We start from the raw sequence: 26,428 nt of genomic DNA on the forward strand, positions 1-26,428 counted from the left end.
GGTTTGTATATGCATCAATTTTGGTTTGAACCCATAAAATGATCTGAAAATACAAATGGACGGCGTGGATAAACCACATGCATTCGCGGTGGGCCCAACTGAGTTTACTCAGTACGATAAGAGCGTACTGAGTAACTCAGTACGCAATCCGATTTCGTGCAGGAGGCCAGACCCGTACTCGACCCGTTGAAGCACAACTGTGGTCTATGGGTCAAAAACCCGCGTAAATGTGAACAGGACCAGGATCACGAATATCCTATGATTTCTCCGCGAAACTCACCTTCCAAATCCCCCAACAGCAACCACCAAACGCCATAGAAAGCAGGAATCGGCACATTCTCGTTTCCAAATCGCAAACGCTTCAAATCCAAGGTATTCGAAAATCCATTCCGTTTCAATTCGGGTTTTTCTCTCACCTCTCCCAAATTTGTTGATCTTGATTTTCTTCATATCTCTCCGAAATTTCTCAGGGGCAAAAGGCGAATCCATCCGCTCAGAGTCATGGCGATCCCTTCCGAATTCGCCACCACCGTCTGCAGTCACTGGTAAGCGACCATTCTCTTGCGATATCTCTTAGCGATTATCTTGAATTCTGAGGTCTTGATGCCGTAGGGCTTCAGTAATTTCAAATCGTTCCTTTTATTTTCTTTTCTTTGTTTCCTTCTTCTTCTTTTGTAAATTCCTTTAGGTTTTTATTTTCATTTCATTTTTGAGTTGATTTTTCGTGAATTTGAAGGGTCGTTTAGATGCCTGTAAAATCCGTTAGTTATAAAGGGTTTACAGGTAAAAACATTACAGGGGTTGTTTGGATGCCGGCAATTTCATGTAAACCCTTTATAGGCTGTTTTGGCTTTTAAGAATCCTGGTATTTTTCTGTGTTTCAGATTACAGATAATCTGATTACAGGCCCAACAGTCTTTAAAAAAAAAAAAAAAAAACACTTTAAGAGAGGCTCGCGGCTAGCGGTCTCCTCCATCCTGGCTCCAACGTCTCTCTCTCTCTCTCTCTCTCTCTCTATCTCTCTCTCTCTCTCTCGTTTCTTTAATATATTTTGTTGATGGAAAGTTGAATTTTGGAGAGGCGATTGATATGGATTAAAGAGACTGCTGTGTTGTGATTTAGAGATTTTCATGCAATAGCAGAGGTGCACATGCGAGATCCAGGCCTTTATTCAGGTGTGACATGCCCCACGCGAAAGTCAGGTTGGTTCTGTTGTCCGGTCGGTATATTTGACGTACATGTGTATCTCCCCTTATTTGCAAACCAGCCTGATTTTTTGGCCGGGCCATGTCCGTGGTGGGACGCACCTCACTTTGAAATTGGAAATGTGTCTGGCAAATTACCATAGCATCTCTCATTGTTAAATAGCTGAGGGTTTAAAGAAAAGAAAAACATAGTTTTCCACGCTGTTGATCTGTGAACCATGCACTAGAAATATCTTTATTGCCTATGTCTTGTGGACCTCATATGTTTACAGCCACGGCCTGTGATTGAATGAGTTATATTCTGGCAATGTAGTTTTGGTGAGCAAATTAAGTAGTTTACTTCCCTTTCATTGCCGTGTGCAGTATTCTATACTTGCCATCTGTGTAACTTGAATACTAGCATGTGCGTCAATGTTAGACACGGTCAAATGTACCTGGGATTCGAGACTGTGGCTTTTAAATGCCAATTTCACTGACATGTCCATGTGAAAATAAGAAATTAAAACAAAAAATAAATAATTGCAATAAACCTAAAATCCAAGTACTCATGTGCAGATTAATATCCTCAAAACAAAAAGATTAAATAATAATAACTTAAACATAACTTTTGTTATATGAGTGGTATCCAAGTGTCAGGTATGTGGGTACGACACATGCTGACATGGCACAATTTCAAAAGAGTTCCTAGCTGTTGGTGATGATAATTACCGGTCTGTTAATATCTTAAAAAAAAAAAAAAAAAATCAAAATGTGTTTTCTTTGTGGGTAATAAATGTTTGTAGCTATTTATGATCAAATACAACCTCATGGATTTTCCAAAGGCTACCTCTGCTGATAGAAAATGAACTGGCTATAGAATGCCTTTATACTAAAGTAGCATTGTTTCTAGTTTACATCTTTTCATGGAATTTGAGGCATTTGCACGTAATTGACACTTATGTTATGATTTTAGTGAGAGAGATATACCAGCACCAAATATCAGTTTGCATTATGCACACTGCTCCCGCAATCTGGAAAAATGTACAATTTGTGGAGATATGGTTCCAAAAAAGCATGCCGAGGAACATTATTTAGAGACCCATGCTCCGGTATGTTGATCCTTTCCTGGATTCTTTGCAGTAGAGAATTTTTGTGGTGGGCATTCCTAAATTATTTTACATTATTTTCCCCCCTTGTTGATTGTGTTATTTTTATCAATTGAATTATTGCTTCTATATGCATAATATGTTAAGATTCCTTCTTTATACATAAAAACAACCAAGTTAGTACCATTTTGTTGATTTTGGACCTTGGTTCTTGTAAGTGATTTTTCCTTGGTTGAACAAGTGACCCTATGGTTGGACTTTTTGTTTAGTTCAATTGAAAGCTTTGAAAATGTTTGAGTTTATTGTTACCTTTTTATGTTGATATAGTATAACGTGTTATGGGAGTTGGTCCTTGATTTTTTAAAAATAACCTGTGGTTTAACTGTGACCCTATGGTTGGACTTTTTGTTTAGTTCAATTGAAAGCTTTGAAAATGTTTGAGTTTATTGTTACCTTTTTATGTTGATATAGTATAACGTGTTATGGGAGTTGGTCCTTGATTTTTTAAAAATAACCTGTGGTTTAACTGAGGATATGGTCCCCGACAGATTGGAATGGAAGAACATGATTCATGTTGCTGACCCTAATTAGTTAAGGCGTAGATGATTATGATGATGATAGGATCATGTGATACATGAACCTATTTGTTGGGAGAATTCTCCCTAGCATGTCTTGAAATACCATAACATAGTGATGATGATGTTTTTTATTTTTTGGAAGACACAGGGTGTCCCTGCCCCTTTTGAGGCGAGACTATTCCATGAGGATACATGCAATCACCCACTACCACATATAGTGATGATGATGTTGATGAGTGAATTTCTAAGGTTACTATTCATCATTAAAAGTTTGATTGCGAAAGTATCAAATATACTGAATTTTTGATATGCAATGGTGAAATGGAAATGATTGTAGCAAAGTTGGATGATGTTGTTTTTCTATGAGGTTTTTGGAAATGCAGAACTCATAAGGAAGGTGTACTTTTTTGGTCGAAGATTGTAAAGGGGAAAAGAAATTCTGATTTCAAGTTGTATTCACGATGGATGTTTGGTTGGGCCCCTTCACCCAGTCCGCATGTCTATATAGTTTAGTCCTAACTAACAAGCTCACAATATAGCATTTGCAGCCCTTTCCCATGATTTAGGGACACTTGAAATTATACCCAAGATATTCTGTAATGGTAATGGTTGCCGTAACGGCCACCATCATCACCTTTATGATATGGGCTGTAACGACAATAATGACCCCCGTAGCGGCCGTTACGGTCTCTTTTCTTTTTTATTGAAAAATAAAACTTGAAAAACTTGTATCGGCCTTATCATGGATCGTTACGGGGTTGTTACGGCCTTTATGAGTGGCATAACAAGTCGTTACAGGGGTCATAACCAGTGTTTTAAATAGCGGTAGCGTGTTGCGTAGCGTTCAACCCTCCGTAGCGTGTAGCGAAATAGCATAGCGTGTAGCGTAAGCTACATAATACTTTTATTTTTTAATTTAAATATATATAAAATAAATATTAAATTGTAAGAAAAAAGCAAAATATATAAATGTCACATTCTTCAAAATAAAAATCTCAAAGAATGCAAATCCACCCATTCACGCACCTTAGTGGGCCCCACGTGGGCCACACCATAGAAAACAATGCACATCCACCCCTTCATGCAACTCAGTGGGCCCCATGTGGGCCACACCATAGAAAACAATACACATCCACCCCTTCACGCACCTCAGTGGGCCCCATGTGGGCCACACCGTAGAAAACAATTCACATCCACCCCTTCACGCACCTCAGTGGGCCCCACGTGGGCCACACCATAGAAAATAATGCACATCCACCCCTTCACACACCTCGGTGGGCCCCATGTGGGCCATACCACAGAAAAAGAAATGAAAAAAAGTATAAAGAACAAAAAAACGACAGTAACCGGCATTTTAAAAGAGAAAAAATGAGAAAAAAACTCAAAATACCAAGTTATTTTCATTGTACAGCGAAAAAATTTTTAAAAAAAGGAATGACCGTACCTATTTTTGTCTCAAGATGAGACTGAATCAATGAAAACTGCAAAAGTTGAAGCTCCATAGCCGATTGCAACCAGAATAGGGGAAATTTGATTTCTCCATCATTTCTTCTCTATTGTTGATGAAACGACACCAAATGGAGCTCCTTGTAGTCTCCAACAATCTGCCAAAGAAGCCCCTTCGAAGGGCTTTTCGATTGCAAGATTGAAGAGTGGGGAGAGGAGCAGTGTCGGTTTGCGTCTGGAAGCCCTTTCGAGTAGGGTTTTTTTTTTTTTCAAAAAAAAAACTTAAGTGCTTGCTTGTGGTGTGAGTTCACCACTGTTTAATACAGTGAAAAAAAAAAAGCAGAACAGGTAGCACATGCTACCTGCGCTACACGCTACGCATCCGTAGCGTACGCTACGACCCCTGTAGCGTGTGCTACAGGGGATATACGCTATTGGCTGCGCCACGTAGCAATTTTGCTATGCTACGCTACGTAGCATACGCTACCGCTACACTATGCACGCTACTCACAACACTGGTTATAACAGCCTTTAAGGGTCTTCTTCTTCTTCTTCTTCTTCTTGTTTTTTTTTTTTTTGGTAACGGCTGTTATGACTTTTACCACCCCATAACATGTAACGGTTACCAATGTTATCTTTACGTAACAGCCTTTACAACACACCATGATTATGCCTACACTAAGATGCCTAGACATATTTCCATATGCTTAGCATACCGTTACTGACATGATAAAAATACTGATATTGATACCAGATACTTGTAGATACGTATGGGAAATGCTTTTTCGCTTTGATACTCATCTTAATTTTTTTGGTTAGGGTATCATATAAGACAACCATATAAAGAATTACCCTTTACACACACACAAGCAAAAAAAAGGAAAAAAAAAAAGGGCAAAAAGAAAAAGTGGAAACATCATGTGAGACTGAGAGGTAGTAAGGTTCCAGTAAGAGTGAAGCTCCCCAAACTCCTTCAGTGTCAGTGATTTCATTTGCTTATGTTCAAGTCGAATAAATATGCACTTATCCTTGAAACCAAGAAACATGTTTATAGGATGAGTGTAGCTGAAATGAGGATGTTGAGATGGGTGAGTGCAAAGATTAGGAAGGATAGTATTAGCAATGAATGATTCAAGGGAACTTAGGAGTCGTACCAATAGGTAATAAGACGAGGGGAAGTAGACTTGGATGGTTTGGTCATGTGCAATGGAGACCAAGAAATGCGCCGGTTAAAAGGAGTTGGTACAATTTGAAGGCTCTAAAAGGGCAAAGGGAAGGCCCAAAAGGATGTGGATAGCGGTAATGAGAAAAGACTTGATGACCCTATGGTCTAACTGAGGGTCTGGCCTCGGTAGAGTGGAATAGTAGAAAAGGATTCATGCAGCTGACCCCAATTAATTGGGATAAGGTGTAGAGGATGATGATGACGATGATCCTTGAAACCATGTCTAATCTCTTTTGAAAGAAACTATGTTCTCCTTTGAGGAGTCTTATTGTGAAACCAGTTTGGTTCCTCTTTGAGAGTCAGTTGTTGGGCAGCTTAGGCCTTGCCTTATTAGATATTGGTGGATAGCATTAAAAAAATGAAGAAAAAAAAAAAAAAAAAAAAAAAATGAAGAAGCCTTTTTTACATCCTTAGTCGCATGGAATCTGGGATTTTTTCTTCATAGATGACAGATCAATGGCCCAAGGAAGCCCCATCATGATGTCCCTATATCCCCAGTCTCCAGACATGTATGTTCCTTGATGCCTCCTCATTTTGTCAGTTTCAAAGGGTCTTAGCTTTTCCTTTTCCCCATCTCAAGGTGTTCTCTTATATAGAAGCTTCTATCGCTACCTGTCATAATATATTAATCTGTGCAATGTTTATGTATGTTGGTTTATCCTATGCTTCTACATTGATTCATCTTCACTAGTAAACGTGAGCCTTGTTTTATTGCAAGACAAACTTTTTTTAGAATTGTAAAGTGTTGAGCACTAATTCTAGTACAAAGAAGCTTTTGCTCCTTTCGGCAGTTTTTCTGCCCTTTAATAAAGTCACTTATCTTTCAAAAATAAAAAAATAAAAATTTCCAGTTTAAAGAATCTACTTTTTTGTAATTATTATTTAATAACCAACAATATTTAGTTATAAGAAAGTAGGAAAAACCAACTGCAACATTTGTCATCTTGGTTCTGTCAGTAGTAACTGGTTGGCAATGATGAGGATGACAGAGATATCATGTGAGACAAGCATATCGGCTGTAACTTCGAGCTTGTCTTTTTAACCACAAAATCTCGAGTTTTCGGAGTTCTCAACAATTTGCACATTTTGACCTCTAGGGATTGGGAAATGTCCCTAATATTTATTGTTTTAGTTTTCGGATATACTTTCAAGATGAGTGCTGGCATCCCATGGTGCTACTGTGTCAGTTCAATCATACGATGAATTTGATTTTTAAGCTTGGATGATATAGATGAGATTACACATTTTCACAACCTTGATTCTGTTGTGGTACCTTAGGAAAAGGAGCATGTGTCTCATCATCAGTTTGTCATGCTCATTGAGCATTGTTGTTGGTTGTTTTGTACTTGTGCTTGTGCATATGTATGTTTGACTTTACTTTTTTTTTTAAAAAATATAGTACAGAATACTTATGCAAATGAATAATGAATATACACATTACTGATCACTAAAAGGCAACAGCACCACATGTGGTGCCGTACCATCTTCCCTGCCAACATGCCACTAGAGGGACAACTGTACCATGAAAATAGTGGGCTCCAGTTCCACTATGAAGATCACCTGTCAAAAAGTTCAGGCCTGTCTGCTCATCAGATGGGTCACACCATTGGAATTAATGGACATCTGATGGCCTGACTTCACATACAGGTGTGGTCCACCATGTGAGTGGATCAGCCTGATTTCTGAGAAGTGACCTTCAGGGTGATGCCTTCCATTTTCATGATAGTAATGTCCTACCCAAGTGGCATGCCAGTGAGAAAGACTGTATGGCACCACAAGCTGTGATGCTGTTGCCTCAGGCAGACAGTTTGTCCACAACCCCAAGTGTAGGGTCGCGATGTAGTAATAATCTCGGTAAGACTGAGGTCAAATCTACAGGGACTGAACCTTATACGTAATCTGAAAGTAACTAAAACTAGAACTAAAAGAAGATGGAAACCTAATTCTAAAATAATTGAGAGAGTAATGGTGAATTAAACAATTAGAACTAATAAAATTAAAGGTGGGAACTAGGGTGCCAAGGATCCACTAGTAGCAATTGGGAAGCTACCTTTTATTGATTCAAGGACACAACTGGAATCAGAGTCCTATCCTATCCAATTGGTAAGAAGAGATTTGTCAGATCTCTGAACTTCTCATGGATCTAATCATCAATAGATGAGAGTGGTGAAGATTTGGAAGTGATTCCGTCACCAAACCATGCCCAGGAGACAATGGCAAACACAACAATTTACCAATCTCACAGCCAATCATAAGAGAATTGAGAAGATTAGGAGGATTCCAACACCCAACCATGCCCATGAGACAATGGTGAACAACGGGATTGCCTAATTTCACAATTTCAATACATGAAAAGAGAATATCTCAAGCTACCGCAGATCTATTGTAATTTGAGTCACAACAAACTATTAAAACTAAAAATATTCCTCAATAATCAAACTAGAATCCATTAGGTTTAACCAGACATGAATCAAAACAAAACCAACATCCTAATCACGCTACAAGCTTCACCTCTTGCCCTAGCAAAGAGGTTTAGCTCATCATAGACATGATGAAACCAAAATCTCAGGAAAGCATAAAAGGAAAAAATGAAGAAGGAGAACTCGTTGCCGGCCCGCTCCACGCCTCCACGGCTGCTCATGTCCAAGGATGCCTTCACACTCTCTCTCCCCCTCTTTTATAGCAAAGAGTAGTCGGTGCTAGATGGTGGAAGTTGGTGGCTGGGAGTTGTCACAGTAAGAAAATACAAATAGAGTCACGTTTGGTGTAGATTTTTGGGATGGAGGTCATCCCATCCTCTGTTTGGCCTTCATGGTGATTGTCGTGGCCCTCTTCTCTCTCTTCTGGACGGTCCAGATCTTACATCCGACCACGATCTTGATCGTAGAACGGCCCACGAAGGGCCGATTTTTTCGGACGCAAGCCATGCAAAATCTCTTGCGTTGAGATGCTCGGTGGGCCCCACAGTGATGTTTTTGGTGAAATCCACCCCATCCATTGAATTCTTTGTGAAAAACCAGTTGGGGAGGGGTGGTTTTGGTCGAGTTTGGTGCGACCCACTGTATCAAATCGTCCTGCCGTTCATCCTGCGTTTGACGGTGATCTACGTGTGTTCACATGCATGGAAGCAAAAGGTCAGCATGGCTAGGGTCGTGGCCACCCCTTGGAGAGACTGGACAGCTCAGATCGTCCATCAGGACGATGGTGGAGGCCCACTACATGTCACAACGTCTAGATGTGCAGATACTTTGTGTTTTCGCGATTTGGCTCAGGTCAATGACCTTTGACCGAGATTTTTGGTGCAGTGCACCTCCTGTACACGTGTGTTGTGCACACTCATTCCATGTAAGTGGGTCCCATCGTGATGTTTCGAGAAATCTACTCCGTCCATATGTTTTTCCACCTCATTTAAGGGGTTGAGACCAAAATCGAAGCATATTCAGATATTGGGTGGGCCTCAAATCATTGTTTTATGGGTTGATCTGTCTGTTGGGCCACTTTCATAAGGATCCAATGGCTGAAATTTGATGTGTATGGTTAATTTAGGGTCCTCAGTCCAGATATAAAGTTTCGAGCCAAACGGATGGTGGGAACCTTGTGATCTTGCATTCAGGACGACTTTTAGGCCTCTTGGACTTCAATTGCTTAATTTTCTCGGATTTTTGGCGTGTAATTTCTTCGATCTTGGTCCCCTAAGATCCGTTCCTTGCCTTGGTGATTTCTGAGCATTAAATCTATGCTTTTAGTAACCTTTTTCAGTCCAAGCTCCCAATTCACCTTGCAACACAAACATGATTAAAATAGGACGTTAAACAGTATCACGTTCGTAAAATCAGGTAATAACTGGGGTCTAATATGCAATATTTGACCCTCAACACAGTTCTCTTTAGATGTCTTCGATTCATATAAACTGCAAGTCATTGACTAATGTGCTTCTGTTACTATCTGTGTGGTGCAGCTGCTACCATGTATTCACCAGAATTAGCTGTGGAGAGGTGGAGAAACCTTGACTTACTAATTCTGCTTTGCATACATCACATTATATGATCGCAGAGTATAGACGTGCTGCATTGTTCTAAAATTGCATATTGAATTCAAGGAGAAGTCGCTACTTTTGTGTTGTGGTTTGCATCTTTATATTAACAATATTGGTTTTTATTTTTCTTATATTACGCTAGTCTTTAATCAATCAAAACCTGATCTTCTGTAGAGATTTTATTTTATTTTTAGTTTTTCTTATGTGTAATTCTTTAGAGATGATTGGTGTTAGTGAAGAGTAAGTATCCACAACTTGATGGAAGTGTGATGCATTAAGGTTCTATGTGTAGAATTATATAAGAACTAGATGATCCTTGACCCAAGGATGTGTATAGATCCTGAGGCCTTGTATACAAATGGGGTCCATGGTCTAGTAATCTAGACTGCTGATTTGAGCGCGCTATCGTTGATAGTCAATGCCCCCAAAAATCTCCCAGATTAAAAGGTCTTAGCCATCCAATCCTTGCACTTCTTCACATTGAATTTGGATCTTGCTGCCTTTCTCTTAATTACTAATTATCAGTCTGCCAATCGAAGGTTTAAGATTGCCCTGTCATGGAGATTGTCTTTTTTTTTTTTTTTGGCATGGTCTATGCACAGTGAGGCCTATGAGATTGTTATTTTCAATTACAAACCATGTGCCCTGCTTATACAAGCTCGAGGACCCTTCCAACTTTACGGAGCCGCTCCTCTTCCATCTCCGTGAGGGAGTCACAGGTGTGGAAGTGGGAGCGATTTGGGAGGCTTTCAGTTAGATCCTTCTACGAGGTTATTCACTCCTGGGGAGAGGTCACTGGGAGTCCCAATTGAGTTCATTTACTCTTATGGAGGGCTCCCTAAGGTGATGGCTTTCACCTGGCTGGTTGGAAAGAGTGGGGTCCTCATGATGGACAACCTATAGAAAAGGCACGGGATTATTCCCAATGTTTGCATTATCTGTTTATGGGATGCAGAATCCATTGGCCATCTATTTTTCTGCTGTGCATTTTGCAAATTCTAGGATCAGTTCTTACGCCTATTCAGTATCATTGGCTGATGCCTGGATCAATTGGGAACATGTTTCTTTGTTGGCATGGGGGACGTGCTGATCGTGAAGGGAGGAAACTGTGGAAGATCTCTCTCCTTGCCGGTCTTTGGGCTATTTGGGTGGAAGGAAATGATAGATGCTTAACAGGTGCTTTTGCAATCATAGTAAGGGGGTCTCAGATGTTTGTGGAAGGGTTAAATTGGATGTAATAGAGTGGGCCTGGAATATAAAGGCTTTTGTGGATTGCACTTTGTCATCCTCTTCTTGGGCTGCCTTGTAATTTAGTGAAGCTTTTGCCTCTTTTTAAAATAAAGTTATTACCTCTCAAAAAAAAAAAAAAAAAAACAAAAAACAAAAAACAAAAAAAAAGGGAAAAAAAAAAGGAAAAAAAGAAATGATGGATGCTTTTGTAACATGTGCAAGTTGCCAGATGTGGGTTTTAGAGGGGCAAGATTGGATGTAATGTGTTGGGCTGTCTATTAATTCCCTTGCTAATTGTGCTTTAGCCTCTTTGGTTGTTTGGTTTTGAGGTTGTAATTGTGGTGTAGATATCTCATTTATGCCTTTATCAATAAAATAGTTACCTTAAAAGAAAAATCCTCAAAGTTATATGCTGATGTATGATTCCATATCAACTCACCATGCACATTGATGAGATTTGGTTTTGGTAGTGATACCAAAGATGGATATGTTTTTATATGATGTGGGTAATCGAATTGTTACAAGGGCAGGTAGCTTGTTCACTTTGCAGTGAGACCATACAGCGTGAACTTTTGGCTCTACATAAAGGTGAAACCTGCCCCCAAAGGATTGTTACATGCGAATATTGTGAGTTCCCGCTGCCTGCTGTTGATCTCTGTATGCATCAGGTAGTAAATGTTGACAATTCTTTGCTTGAGCATAATTCTTCTATGGGATAATTTGCTGTTATTTTCTCAAGTAATTCTCTATTGCTTTGTAATTTCAGGACGTGTGTGGGAATCGGACTGATTATTGTGATCTTTGTAACAAATATATTCGGCGGCGTGAGAGGAATGAACATGACCTACAGCTGCATACTAGCATGGATAGTATTGCAGAGTCTTCCAGGTATGTCCATTTTGCAATCTTCCCAAGTTGCAAATTTTAAAAGAGGTTTGTTGGAGATGCTCACGACCGTTATATCTCCAGCATCTCCACCAAACACGGGCTGGATTTCTATTTAAATTGGAACAATTGATCTGATGGTCCACCATTTAAACAAGTCATAGCAGAAATTGATGGTGATTTGCAATCATAGCCATTTGACCATTGTAATTTTTACCCATTGAAAGATGACAAATGCCCATCTTTTCTCAAAATTTTCTCAAGAGTCCATTCATATACCACTAGTACAATGATTAAGATAATTTCGTTAATGTGAGTTTTGAGTTAGGTGGGCCACTAGATTAATGGTTTAAATTGAACATAAGCATGACCATGTGTACGAATGAGACACTAGAGGTGAGCAAGCCTCCATTTTCAAAAAGGCTTGCTGGCCTCTCTAGCAAATCTAATTTCAAAATGGATTCTTGTTTCTTCCTTAAGATCTTTTATCGTCTTTCGAAATTTCTAATGAATTTATCATGAAGTGTGCTTTACCACTGACTCAACATTGGATTGGATTATTTGTAATGGGTTTCAGGAATACATGGTTTGACCTGGTATGGGATATGAATATTGGACAAATCATTACTATTTGACCCCCTCTTTGAGATCTAAATGCTCCACAGATAGGCATTCATAGTATCATGTGTCTATTGTCTTTCAGAGCTATTGTCATGCATTTATGGTAGCATTAGAAATAATGGTAAATTACATCACAAACTATACAAAATATCTATTATTAGCTAATTGAGTTGAAGCAAATTTATTGTCAAATCTATATTGCAATGATTTAAATGGTAAATAGTGGATAACATAGCATTCATCCCTTTAAAGCATGACATTAGCTGCATAGCATGTTGCGTAAGCTTAACACTACTTCTAGATTTCAATTAAAATAATAGGAAAAATAGAGCAAATAGTAAATAAAGATAGAACCAGCGTTCAAAATATTGGTATCGCATTACGTATTGCACCCTTGGGATACGGATACGTATCGGTTATTGCATGGGATATATCGGTTGTATCATGTAATGCTTTGTTGTTGTTTGAAACATGAGGAAACATTGAGAAATTGGTCGAATTTTTCAATGAAACTTCAATGATTGTTAAAAAAAGACATCAATAAACACTTATAAAAAATAAAAATAAAAAAATAATAAAAAGTGCACATAATAGGTTTTCTTTGTATGGGGTCCTAATCTATGCGTTGTCTAATTGAATTGAAGTAAGTATATTCAAAGTTTATTAATATAATTTATAAATGTAAGAAGACGTACGGAAACACAAGCAATGCATTCAAAAGCAAAAGAAGAATCACTAGATTAGATTACATACATGCTTGATTTTATGTTTGGATACAGATTGCAACCGATTTGCGAGAAATTGAATTTTTATTTTTATTTTTTTCAATTTTCTGCAACTCGGCCCATCTCCTCTAAATCCCAAAATCGAAGATCCCAAAATCCATAATTTTTCATGCAAAACATGAAAAATTATGGATTTGTAACAATTTGACACTGATTTAACATGATTTATAGAAAAAAAAAATGATCGAAAATTGAAAATGCTCATCAGATCGAACATGTGGGATATATCATCCCACTAGTGCATTTCATATCGCACATGTTGGATACAAGATACATCGTGGGATATATCGGCAGATATCATCGATACTTAAAACACTAGATAAAACTGATTTAATATTGTTTATCATATTATTTGACTGAAATCATTGATAACATTAACTGATTTTACTATTTTTAATGAAAATAAGAAAGTACAACATATAATTGAAAAAGCTGATTTTTACTGTTTTAGCAGGGTTTGAACCCTAGGTCAATGGAAGATGGAGTGTGTTTCAACACTGAGATCTCGGGTTTGAGGCTTTGAGCTCAGCTTACCTACAAAAATAGAATAAAATAAAATAAAATAAAATCTGTTTCTATGAAAATAGTGTATAGTTTATGTACCGCTACATAGCGTGTAGACTGTAGCATACGCTACTTAGCATGTAGCATACGCTACATGCAACTTGCGCTATTTTCTCGTGCTACGTTGCACGATGGCTGCACTGCATTCAAGTACAGGACATGCTGCTCAGTGTACGCTATTTATAAAGGACTGCTATATCAAACTCTGCAAATATTTGCTTGAGGCTTTTAAGGAGGCAAGCACACTGTGGGTATTTCATTGCAAATGGGAATTGGGGAAGTTGGAATCTGGTGGTTTTGAGGATACTGGATTCCCTGGAACGTTAGCTTGGTCAGGTGCAAGAGATGACACCTTGGTCTAGTGAGGAAGCAATTAGGCTGAGAATCATGAAGGGAAAATTTTGCGGTCATGGATAGAGAAATTTCAAGGATCGGAGAAGATACCTAGCAGTTATTTGATGGGTAGGTTTTCTTAAGTAGTTTCGTTGTGGCTGGCGGTGCAAAAATGTGTTAACAACTGCCAGAAGGATGCATTGTAGTATGAGTCGAGATACTTGAAGATGGGTATTTTCCTTGTTCAAACTGTAGTTGCACGGAGCATGAAGCGAAGCGGCAACAGATTTGGGTGTGGAAGTGGGGAACATCTGTTGGTAAATAAGTATATAAGTATGAAACAGGAGCAGGAGCGAGAGTCCGAAGCGCGATTTGAAGCAGGAGTGGCTCCTAGTCAGAAGGAACCTGCAACTAAGGTTTGAATGCAACTAGGAGGGTCATTTGCTGTCAATGGTGCATTATCTGCATCTTTTTGTCCTCCTATTATAGAGGGCAAATTGTAACTTGTGTTAGAGGAATTACCATGATTAGTGCTTCCCATCTTTTGTGACCATTTGAAAGGCTATTTGGTTGTGATGTTGAGGGAGTGACATGGGTTGCTGGTATCATGTGACCCTCCCTCCCCATGTGGAGATATTGGGTGAAGTAAAGTTTTTTCCCCCCTTTTCATTTTTAATTTTCTTTTGTGATACATTAGAGTTGAAAAGGCTAAGGATGGTGTATTGAGATCTCGACTTTGATCTATTGCAAGTATGTTGAAATCTCATCTATCTTGCATCTAATGTTGAATAGAATTTTGTTATTGATTGAGAGAGAGAGAGAGAGAGAGAGAGAGAGAGAGAGAGAGAGAGAGAGAGAGAGAGAGAGAGAGAGAGAGATTTCACCAATTAATGGTGATTAGGAAATTGGGTTATTAGGTTTATCAAAGATTCTTGACAGACCTCTTATAGTACTATGGGGGAAGCTGTGGATTTAGTGATGTAGATTGGGACTAAGAGAGGGCACTTTGGTTGAAGGTGGGAGATGAGAACATGAAATTCTTTCATGCCTTGGCTAGGGCTCGACCACGAATGATGATAAAGCTAGAGTGTGCGCATCGATAGTAAAATTCTACAAGGAGGTTCTATTTAGGGAAGAATGGGAGAGACCTACACTCGACAATCATCCTTTTCATTCTACTTCTAGGGAGGCGGCCGAGTTGTTAGTGAAAGCTTTTTCAGAAAAGGAAATAGAGGAAGTAGTTTCTGAATTGGGGAGTAATTAAGCCCCAGGTCTGGATGGTTTCCTGATTGTGTTCTATTAAAAGTTTTGGGAATTAGCAAAGGAAGACGTGATCAATTATATAAATAAATTCTATGAGAAATGTTTTCTAGTAGTGGAATTAAGGACCACGATCATTGTGCTTATTCAGAAAAAGAAGGGGTGGAAAGCTTGAGGGATTTTAGGCTCATCAATCTTTTGGAGGGTCCCTATAAGATATTGGCAAATATGTTCGCCTCCAAATTTCGAGCTGTTATCGGAGAAGTGATCTCCAAGGCGCAAGGGGCCTTTGTAGTTGGAAGCAGTGTTTACTGTATCGGTATCGTGTTACATATCGCACCCTTGGGATATGAATACGTATCGGTTATGGTATGGGATATATCAATTGTATCGGGGAGTTTGTTGCACTTTTTGGTGAACATGGGGAAACATTGGGAAATTGGTCGAAATTTTTAATGAAACTTTAGGGATTGTTGAAAAGGACATTAATACACACTTGTAAATCATAACATAGCAAAAAGCAAGTACACATAATAGGTTTCCCTTATATAAAATCCTAAGGTATGTGTTGTTTGATTGGACTGATTCAAGTATATTCAAAATCTATTCATTTAATGTATAAATGTAAGAAGACATGTATGGAAACACAAGCAATACATTCAAAAGCAAAAGAAGTATAAAACTATAATTATTTTTTAATAATTTTAACTAAAAGATATATTTATTTATTTTCTAAAAAAAAATAAAATCCAAAACTACATGAACTAGTAGATCAGGCCTTATACATGTTTGATTTCGTGTTTGGACAGTAAGATTGCAACCAATTTGAGAGAAATTGTAGAAATTTTGAAAATTTTCCATTTTCCCCCAAATCGGACCACCTACCCCCAAATCCTAAAATTAGAATGTAATGATGACTTCATCAAACACTCGCACATACTCTAAAATTGGGCCCAATTGACCAATGATAGAAGTGGAATTTCGAAAATAAATATATATATTTTAATATTATAACTATTTTTTAATAAACTACATGAAGCAGTAGATTAGGCCTCATACATGTTTGGTTTCTTGTTTGGACAATTAGATTACAATAAATTTTGGGTGATTGTGGAAATTTCGATTTTTCTCCAAATTTTCCCAAAATTAGATCACCTATTCCCAAATCTTGAAATCAAAGGTTCAAATCCTAGATTTTTTAATGCAAGATATAAAGAATAAATCATCTAACCTTTTGAAACTGATTTGATATGATTTAAACAAAAAAAGGATAAAAATGCAAAAATACTCACCAAATTAGAACTGGCTCCAAATCCTCTTTGATTTTGATTTCGGTTTGAAAACTTTGTTTTTCTTCTAAAAGATTCAAGAGGATGGACTGAAATTCACCCTAGAGATATTTAAAAGAGGGAAGAAAGAAGGAAAATGAAGAAAAACAACATCACACTCCCTAACAATACGACGATATTTGTTGATATTGACAAATATCTTTGATACATGGGAAAATTACAAAAGAGCTTGTACTGATATTTTGTGATATATCACAATATCATGTGATGCATTGTGATACATTGGATTTTTGAAACTCCAACAAGGTTTCATATCACGATACATTGGATTTTTGATACATGGTAAAATTACAAAAGAGCTTGACTTATATTTTGTGATATATCACGATACCACGTGATGCACTGTGATACATTGGATTTTTGATACTCTAACAAGGTTTCATATCATCGAGCTACAATATTGATAATATCGACTGATATTATTGGTATTGCAAACAATGGTTGGAAGGCAGATAGTGGACAATGCGTTGATTGTAGCTCATACATTTATTGATTCTTGTAATTGAGAAGCATGAAGGGGGTTATTTGCCAATTGGATATTGAAAAGCTTATGATCACGTGGATTGGGATTTTTATAGTATATGTTGGGCCGATTAGGTTGAGGGTAGAAATGGCGGTCTTGGATTCATATTTATGTTAAATCGGCAAAATTTTTGGTTTTAGTAAATGGCTTTCCGAATGGCTATTTTCAAGCTTTAAGGGGGTTGCAACAAGGGGATCCACTTTTGCCATTTTTGTTTGTGGTGGTAATAGAGGCCTTAAGCAGGATGATTGATAGAGGAGCAACGACTGTATTGGCAAAAGGCGTAAAGGTTGATAATTCATAGTTTTAGATATTACATTTACGGTATGTGGATGACATATTGCTTTTATGCGAGGCCTGTGAATCAAAGGTAGATAATCTTTGAATGATTATAGTATGTTTTGAGGTAATATCGAGGTTAAAGGTAAATATTAGTAAAAGTGAACTATTTGGGGTGGGTATATTAAGGGAAGAGGTATTCATCTTTGTTAGGATTTTTGGAAGTAGGGAGAGCTCTTTTCTGTCTACATACCTTTGGTTGCTATTATGTATTGGGAAGCCGGCTAAACATTTATAGGATAAAGTGATAGAAAGGTTTGGAAGGAAGTTAATAAGTTGGTAGAAAAGGCACTCGGAAGACTAAAGTTAATTAAGGCGGCAATGTCTAACTTACTGGTTTATTTCATGTCCACTTTTAAGTGTCTGAAAACAATATTGGATAAGTTGGAAAACATTAGGCAGGATTTTTTGTCGAAGGGGGCGGAAGAAAAGGGTAAGTTTCATCTTATGAAGTAGGAGGAAGTGTTCACATCCCCAAGTGTAGGGTCGCGATGTAGTAATAACTCGGTGAGACCAAGGTCGAATCCACAGGGACTAAACTTGTACGTATTCTGAAAATAACTAGAACTGGAACTAGAAGAAGATCAAACTCTAAATCTGGGATAAAAGGGAGTAATTGTGAATAATGTTGATTAAAACTATCAATTGAAAGGTGGGAACTAGGGTGCCAAGGATCCACTTGTAGCTATCAAGATGCTACCTTACTTGATTCAAGAAACAGAATTGGAATTGAAGTCCTATCCTATTTAATTGGAAGATAAAACAATTAAATCAAATTTCTGAACTTTTCATTGATCTAGCCACACATGAAAGAGTATTGTGATGATTGGAAGGAATTCCATCACCCTACCATGCCTAGGAGACAATGGTGAACAACAGGATTTACCAATCTCACAATCTCAAAACGGGAAAAGAAGATATTCAAAGCTATCACAACATCTATTGTAATTCGAGTTACAATAAATCATAGAAAACTGAAAATATTCCTTTAATATCAAACTAGAAATCAAGAAGGTTCAACAAGAACAAGAATCAAAGCAAGAAAATCATTCCAACATGCTACAAGCTTCACCTCTTAGCCCTAACTAAGAGGTTTAGCCAACCATAGACATGATTGGATCTAAAACCCTAAAAGAAAACATTAAAAATATAAAAGGGAAGAAGAAAAACTCTTGGGAGGTTGCTCCACCCTTTGGCTCTGCTTTTTAAAACCTAATTCTTGTTTAGAAGTCCTTGGAAAACCCATATTTATAGCCTTGTCCGTCTAATTTCGAAAAACTGCCTCAAATTTACGTAGTCCGACTAACTTTGCGTAACGCCTTCGATGTCATCGAATAACTTTCACTGTCATCGAACGTAACTTGAATCTAGTAGTTGCGCCTTTTTGCACTGCGTAACGCCCTTCACACTGTGTAACTCTTCATGTCATCGTACGTACCTTCGATGCCATCAAACTTATGATGCGGACATTAGTGGTGCACTCTTTAGAGTGTACTAGATGAGGAGGCGTCACTGACAAAGTACTGGAGTGGAGGAGTTGATGTGGATGGATGTTAGGTCCATTAGACCCATTTTCTGATGTACTACGAGTGCAGGAGCAACATGACCATAGCCTGACAATAGATACATGGATCGGACACCCTACCACACAAGTGTTTTAGTTTTAGGCATTTTTGTTCTTTTTCTTATTTCAGAGGCTTTATTGCACTTTCTTTACTTTTCGTCTTTTTTTAAAAAAAATTTATAATTTTCTTGTTTTCAGGTACTTTAGTGCACTTTTGCTTTTTTCATAACTTATATATACGTTGTGAGAAACCCTATTTTGATTATTATTGAATGAATAGAAATTCGTCTCTTTTCTTCCTCTTTATTCAAGAGATTAGGGTTTCAGGATTAGCCCTTGGGTGTTGAGGATTCCACCCCGATTTCAGATTTCCTTCTTTTTAGATATTCGAGGTGCAACAAAAGGTAAGAATCATCCTCTTTCTTTTCTTTTGACGACAAAAGGACCTGTACCTTCTTCGTCTCGAACCCTTCATTCTTCACCCATTTTGTTCCTCTCTTAATATTCCCTTTCTATTTTGAACGGAAAAGGGGAATGGTTAGTCAATAGGATCAGATCCAAACTTGACTGTGGATTGACTTATGTTAGATCTGAAATATCCTCATATCCCTAGGTCCTCCATTTTTACTGTTTACGCGATTTTATGCTAAGGGGCATGATCCTAACGGAATGACCTCATTTTTGTTTTGAAATTTACTTAATTCCTTTGACTGGAAACGGTTAGTTAATTGGTGTATTTATTTGAACATTCTTTAACCTGATTATACATGCATCTAGGATTAGGTCATCATATGTCTTTGCATCAAACTTCCTTCGATGAATCGAGAATGTGTCCAGAGTATTCCAGCTAATTGTTCAAAATATCCACAAAAATCTCGATGTCATCGAACGGGTCTTCGAGTAATCGAACAGGGCTTCGATGTCATCGAGAATTGTATCCAATTTGTCCAGCGACCAACTTGATTTTCATGTAATGCTTCGATATCATCGAACACTAGCTTCGATGTCATCGAACGGCGGTCGATGACATAGTGTGAATTTCTGCACTTTGCACTTTCAACTTCCTTCTCCACTTAGTTTCCTTGGATCTTGGAGTCTTGAAATCTTCAATCTTGGTCTCCTAAGACCCATCCCTTGCCTTGGTGATTCTTGAGCATCAAATTCATGCTTTTAACATTCTTTTCAATCCAAGCTCTTAAACTTATCTCACAATATAAACATGTATCAAATATACCCATCAAGCTTTATCATGTTCATAAAACCAAGATATAAATAGGGGGAAATATGCAATATTTGACACTCAACAGGAAGTATGTAAGCCATGGGATCATGGGGGAGCCAGTTTAAGACTCTAAGGTGTTTGGTAGAGATGAATTCAACAGTATTGGGTAAATGGGTTTGGAGGTTTGGTGTGGAAGAGGGTAGTTTATGGAAAGAAGTGGTGGGGAGGAAGTATGGGCTAGAAGCTTTGTTTGAATTATCTCCGATATTATCATTATCTCCAACTTGACGATACTAATATCACTGGTAGCGATACCAATAACACTGATAGTATTGGAAATCCAAGCATCAACAATGTATCACTAACTATCGCCAACGTATTGACATCACCAATATTTTCAAGTGTGTAAATTCCAGGCATCGCTTGTTTTGCCAATGTATCGATATCACCAATATTTTTTACTATGTAAATTCTAGGTGATGCTTGTATCACAAGTGTATCGGCGATATTTCAATAATATCGCCAATGTAGAGATATCACAAAAAGTTTGTTTATTAAAAAAATTCTATTTCAGTTTTTTATGAGCACATTGTTCAATGCATTTTTCAATTCGTTGTTGCTAATATTGATAATATCTCAATATTATCGTTATCGCAACATGCGCAATATCGAGACCACAATCTTTCGTTTCCTTTCCAGTTGTTGACGATTTCTTGGGAAAATATCATGAGTTGTCGATATTTTGCAATATCGATGGATGTTTGGATGGATGATTTGATGGTTAGATGGGATGGTTAGATTGTTTCTTACAACAACACATGCTTTAAAGCCCCCATTAAATGGAAACTTATTGTGTATACATTCTTTTTGCAATTTCTTTATTCCTAAATATGCAAATATGTGTATTTTAGCATCTCCCGAAGTTTCACTGAAAATTCTACCGTTTTTCCCATTTTTTCCTGAATTTCTGGTTATCAGCAATATTATCGACGATATCGATATTGTTTTTGTATCCCCATCTAGCGAAACTTGTAGCGATAACACCGGCTACAAGAAGGAAATAAGTCTTTCATCGTTGTTGTATAGGGCATTGTTTATTTGGAAATGGGTGGCCTTGCTAAAAAAAAAAAAAAGGTTTGTGAAGGGGTGGATTTGTCCTTTGTAAATGATGAGGAGATTAGATCTTGGGAGAATGCATGGTTAGGGGAGCAAAAGTTGAGAAAGATATTCCCCCGCTTGGCAGGGATTTTGTTTGAGGCAAATAAAATGGTGGCAAATTGCTCTTCTTTTTGAGGAGAAGTCATTTGGGCTCCTCCCTGTAGGAGAAATTTGGATGATGTAGAGCTAGAGGAGTTGTTGAAATTGTTGGATGTGTTGAGTAAGGTACACCCTATGGTCTTAGAAAGGGATTCAATGATTTGGTTAGAAGAAAAGTATGGCTAGTTTTGAGTAAAATCCTTTTATTGAATGTTTAGTGGCGGGCCAAATGTTAATGGGGTCAGTTATACAACTCATGCATGGCGTGATATGGTGCTCCAACAAAGGCGGCCACTCCAGCTTGTCTAGTGGGTACAAACAAAGTGCTTACAGTTGACAATTTACGCAAGAGGAAGATGATTCTCTGGAATGTGTTTAATGTGCTATTAGGATGAGGAATCGGTTGATCATCTCTTCATCCATTGTTTATTTGCAAGAAAGATGTGGGAGGCTTCTTTATCTTGTTTGGTATTGAGTGGATTTTGCCAGGGACCATCAACTCTTTCTTCTTGTCTTAGCATGGTGGCGGCAAAGGAAAGACAGTGAAGAAAGTTTGGTGTCATGTCTACTAGCTGGAATTTGGAAAGGAATAATTGTTAATTTAGGAATCTGAAAGGAGAAAGGTTTTCAAATTGGCTAAAGTGCATGTTAGCGAATGGGTGATTGAATCAAAGGCCTATTGCTTCTGCTCATTTTCCTGATAGTTGGTTAGATATGTAGATTGTATTTTCTTTTAAGTCTCTCTTTTTCTTTCTTCTTTTCTTTTTTTCTTTTTTTCTTTCTTTGTTTTTTTTTTTTTTTTTTTTTAATTATAATTTTCCTCGTTATAATACTTCAAGATTTGGCCCATTTTCAATAAAATCATCGCCAGTTCAAAAAAATAAAATAAATAAATAAATAATCGAGGGAGGGATAGATCCAAGCAAGATGGTTGTTTAATATGATGTGGAGATGTGGAGCGTGCTAGAGCAATATGAAGAAGTTGAACTCAATTTGCAAATATAGGAATACACACCACTTCTGAAGATAAATTCCTCTGACTACTCAATAAACTTGATTTGCAATAGTAAATAGAAGCAAGGATAAATATGTGGAGTCACAGGCTCACCATCAAAAGGATAAATAAAAAGAAAAAGAAAAAGCAAACAGAATCACAGCAGATGGATCTAGAGGCATCTCATCATTAGGTCATAGAAGAATCTCTTAGGTTTGTATTCCATTGCATGAAACAAAGAAAAGGACAATGTTAAAGTTTTCAACCAAAACTATCTTGTCGATCCCCATAAAAAGCCCATACATGTGTCTATAAACAAATCCTACTTTCAATGAAAGAAGCCAACGTTTGAAGTATTGGCCCACAGAACTAACATATACCTAGTTACCTACACAGTCTCAAACTAACCCAAAAAAAAAAGAAAAAGAAAGAAACTTACAAAAAGCTTACCCACAGAAATAACCACTTGATTCTTGTAACAGGCTCCTAAAAACCACATCAGTTGCTCCATGAACATGTATTGGAATCTACTTGTAATCTGTTCAAAGCTTAATTCCTACACATTCTTGTGAACATGAGATACTAAAAAATCTATTCTGTGTTTTGTCAATGTCTCAATCAGTTATTTATTTATTGAGATTATTCCAGTGATTAGTTCCACATGATATATCTTGGCACTAACCTATCAATGGATGTTGTTATGATGCAAAGGGATGAGAGCATATCTGAGAGAGAACAAGACTATCACAGACGGCAACCTCGTGATTTATCACAGAAACGCATATGGTTCACAATTGCAATAACAGGGATTGCTGTTCTAATGGGTTCGATTTTCCTCCAGAGAAGAGCTGATAACCATCAACAATAACAAGCAGGAATCGCATTTTGGTATCTAGTTCTTGCTTCAAGCAATGTATTCAATTTCTATATGTAGGCCTGAGAGTGCTGGTGATATACCTGATCGCCCATCGAACATGTAGAAACGAACTGTAGTATTGATGGATGGATTCTTCATTGTGCTTCCCATGAAATTAATATTTATCATTGTGTGCGTTAATCTGGTAATTTTCTTTTGTTTGCTATAATCTATGGATGAATCTGATTTGTTTTGTACCAATAAAAAAAAAATAAAAAATAAAAATCCTGCCTTTTGTTACACTGTTGGTGGTTCACTTGTCAGCTGGGACAAGGCAATGATGACGATGATCCTCATGGAGAGAACAATCAGAACATACACAATGTTCTTTGGTTTTTAGCTTGAATAGGTAAGGGGTCCATTGATCCAAACCGTTGAATCATAGGGTCTCACCATGGGTGGACCATTCCCTAAAATATCAGGACCATCCCAAGCTTTCAGTTTTTTTGCCTTCAAATAGATAGTCAAGAAGAGACCTACAACGATGTGGTTAACCGAAAAGGCTCAAGATTAGTGGCTAATGCCTTCCAATCTTGGAGATCTTTGGGACATTTGCCAGTCTATGGTGGGGCCCAACAGACCAGCGATATGTTTCACTGAATCATGGGGGCCTGCCTGTACGTATTGAAAACTGGAGTATGCGAGATCACATGGCTCATTTCCTGGTTCTGCTTCTAGTTCGGTCGAATTTTGTTCCAATTCATTGGTAAACCTTGATTCAGATGGCATGTATGTTTCTGGAACTTCATATGGTTTGATGGCATGTATGTTCTGGAACTTCATATGGTTTGATGGCATGTATGTTTCTGGAACTTCATATGGTTTTTGGATCATTGATGGTTCGATGATGGATGGTTGAATGGATGGATGCATAGGTACATGTCTGTATGTATGCATGGGTGGATGGATGGATCATGCATGTGTGTATATATTGTGTCATTGTATGCATGCATGGACGTATTGTTGGATGGATGAATGAATCATGCATGTGTGTATATATGTATGTGTCATTCTGTGTGTGTGTGTGTGTGTGTGTGCATATGGATGAATCCACCATTTTCCCTATGTTTTCTCAATATTTTCTCGAGTCAATGATACATACTTTTATGTCCCATTAAAGAAAAACTTAAGTGTATGCATCTTTCTTTCATCTTCTTTTCTGATCTTTCTATTATTTGATTTGTAAATATGCAAATATGTGTATTTTAGTATTTACTAAAGTATCATTGAGAAATTCTGCCATTTCCCCCTGTTTCCACGTTGTTTTTCAAAGCTAGTGTTACATGCTTTTAGGTTCCTATTCCCTATTAAAGGAAAACTTATTTATGTATGTCTCTTTTCTACACTTATTTGATTCTTAAATATGTAAATATGTCTATTTAAGCATCTCTTAAAACTACATTTTGAAATTCCACCATTTTTTCATGTTTCCCTGATATTTTTCTCAATCAACAATACATTTAATATAGGAGATATGGATGCATGTTTCCACATCGCCAACCAGTGATGCATGTAAAGATACTGAACATTGCATTCAAATTATATAGTATAAATATTTAATTATGATATAATACAAAGTCAAGTTAATATTAATTATATCAATTTGGAGTTAATTAAATAATAAAAATTATAAATATATATAAATGCACGTTTTATAATTGATAATATGAGTTATGAAAATATTTAAAATTAATTAATATTATATAATTGGTATGTTGTATATTTAAAAATATAGGTTAATATAGAAATTATATTAATAATAAATAAAATTTATTGCATAAATTGTAATTATTTTTAATTTCAATTTTTTTTTTTGAATATAAAATTTCTTTGTTGCATAATTTGTAATTATTTTTAATATGCAATAAATACAGTTTTTTTTTTTTTTAATAAAATGATTATTAAAAATCAGCCAGATACGCATCTTAGATAGGCCACATCACATTAAATAATGGGGATGAGATGTTGACTATATGCTTGTGTGCTGGCCACCATGATGTATATCTTTCATCGAACCTATTAATCAGGTGTAATTCACCAATGTTAGGAGAAAGATACAAAGATCAGCCTGGTACAAAGCCAGGCCAACTTAGTGGTTTTGGTAGCAATGGTACATTCTTCCCATTGGTGTGGCATGTGAGTTTTAATCCCACGGTACGCAGGGGAGAGGTCCTGGCTAGAACCGGTGTTGTAGACTATTCTGTTCCGGGAAACACACTTCCCATCAGCATATCGTCTTAGTTGACAGAGGAAAATGCTTGCAAAGACGTGAGCGGAAGGAGGAAAGGAGAGTTATTTGATACACTAATAGGGTGATGGTTGATGCTCAGTCACTTTGAAAATAATTATGATACACTGTACCATGTGGCCATCCATTAAATACCGACCAATCAGCCAATTAGGGGCTTATTTTTCTATAAATGTTGGGTTGGGAAAGAATGGACAATGGGGAGTGCCGGTGGCTAGATGTGGACCCTCTAATGCCTAAGTTAGGTGTGTAGATGATGGGTCCTTGCTCTTGCTCCAGTGGTAGACTCTTAGGAGTTTCAACACCTGGTCAAGGGTTCAAGTACCCATAGGTGGTGAAATCCCACTGCGGTGTGAGTGTGTTGCGGTGTGTGTGCGTGTGTTACAAAAAAAAAAAAAAGGGTGTGTAGATGATCTCCGAGGTGTGGATTCAGAATTGAATTTCACCTCTTCTCCCGCTTCTCCTGGCTTAGGATGAGCCTACATCTATCATAGTAATCTTTTCCTAAGAAAAGGTTGGATAGGTTGGATCCTTCTTTTACGAGTCTGGGGCTAGATTTCCTTCAGCTTTCTCGTACCACTTTGACTTGGTCAACATGGGATAGTGGGGAGCACGGGTTTGAGCTCCTTCACCATGGGTTCTTTACCTGCATTGTAGACATTCTAAAGTAGGGATGGACGTGATGAGGTCGATTATCGTATTCCTCGGGGGGATAATTACTCCAAATCCACGAGCTTCTCTGGACTCCTCACAGAGATTCCTC

General features: G+C 37.5%; 1 protein-coding gene across 1 annotated transcript; it reads left to right on the top strand.

Annotated features, from left to right (window-relative positions):
* The first annotated feature begins 201 nt into the window (after positions 1-201).
* Positions 202-23,558, top strand: LOC131228589 (uncharacterized). The gene is made up of 6 exons (XM_058224347.1): positions 202-372; positions 471-545; positions 2,158-2,293; positions 11,336-11,473; positions 11,572-11,693; positions 23,213-23,558. The coding sequence occupies exons 2-6, from the start codon at positions 502-504 to the stop codon at positions 23,367-23,369; spliced, it is 597 nt and encodes a 198-aa protein (XP_058080330.1). The 5' UTR covers positions 202-372; positions 471-501; the 3' UTR covers positions 23,370-23,558.
* Positions 23,559-26,428: the final 2,870 nt, after the last annotated feature.

This window comes from Magnolia sinica, chromosome 16 (genome assembly GCF_029962835.1).
Source record: "Magnolia sinica isolate HGM2019 chromosome 16, MsV1, whole genome shotgun sequence".
Lineage (NCBI taxonomy): Eukaryota > Viridiplantae > Streptophyta > Magnoliopsida > Magnoliales > Magnoliaceae > Magnolia > Magnolia sinica.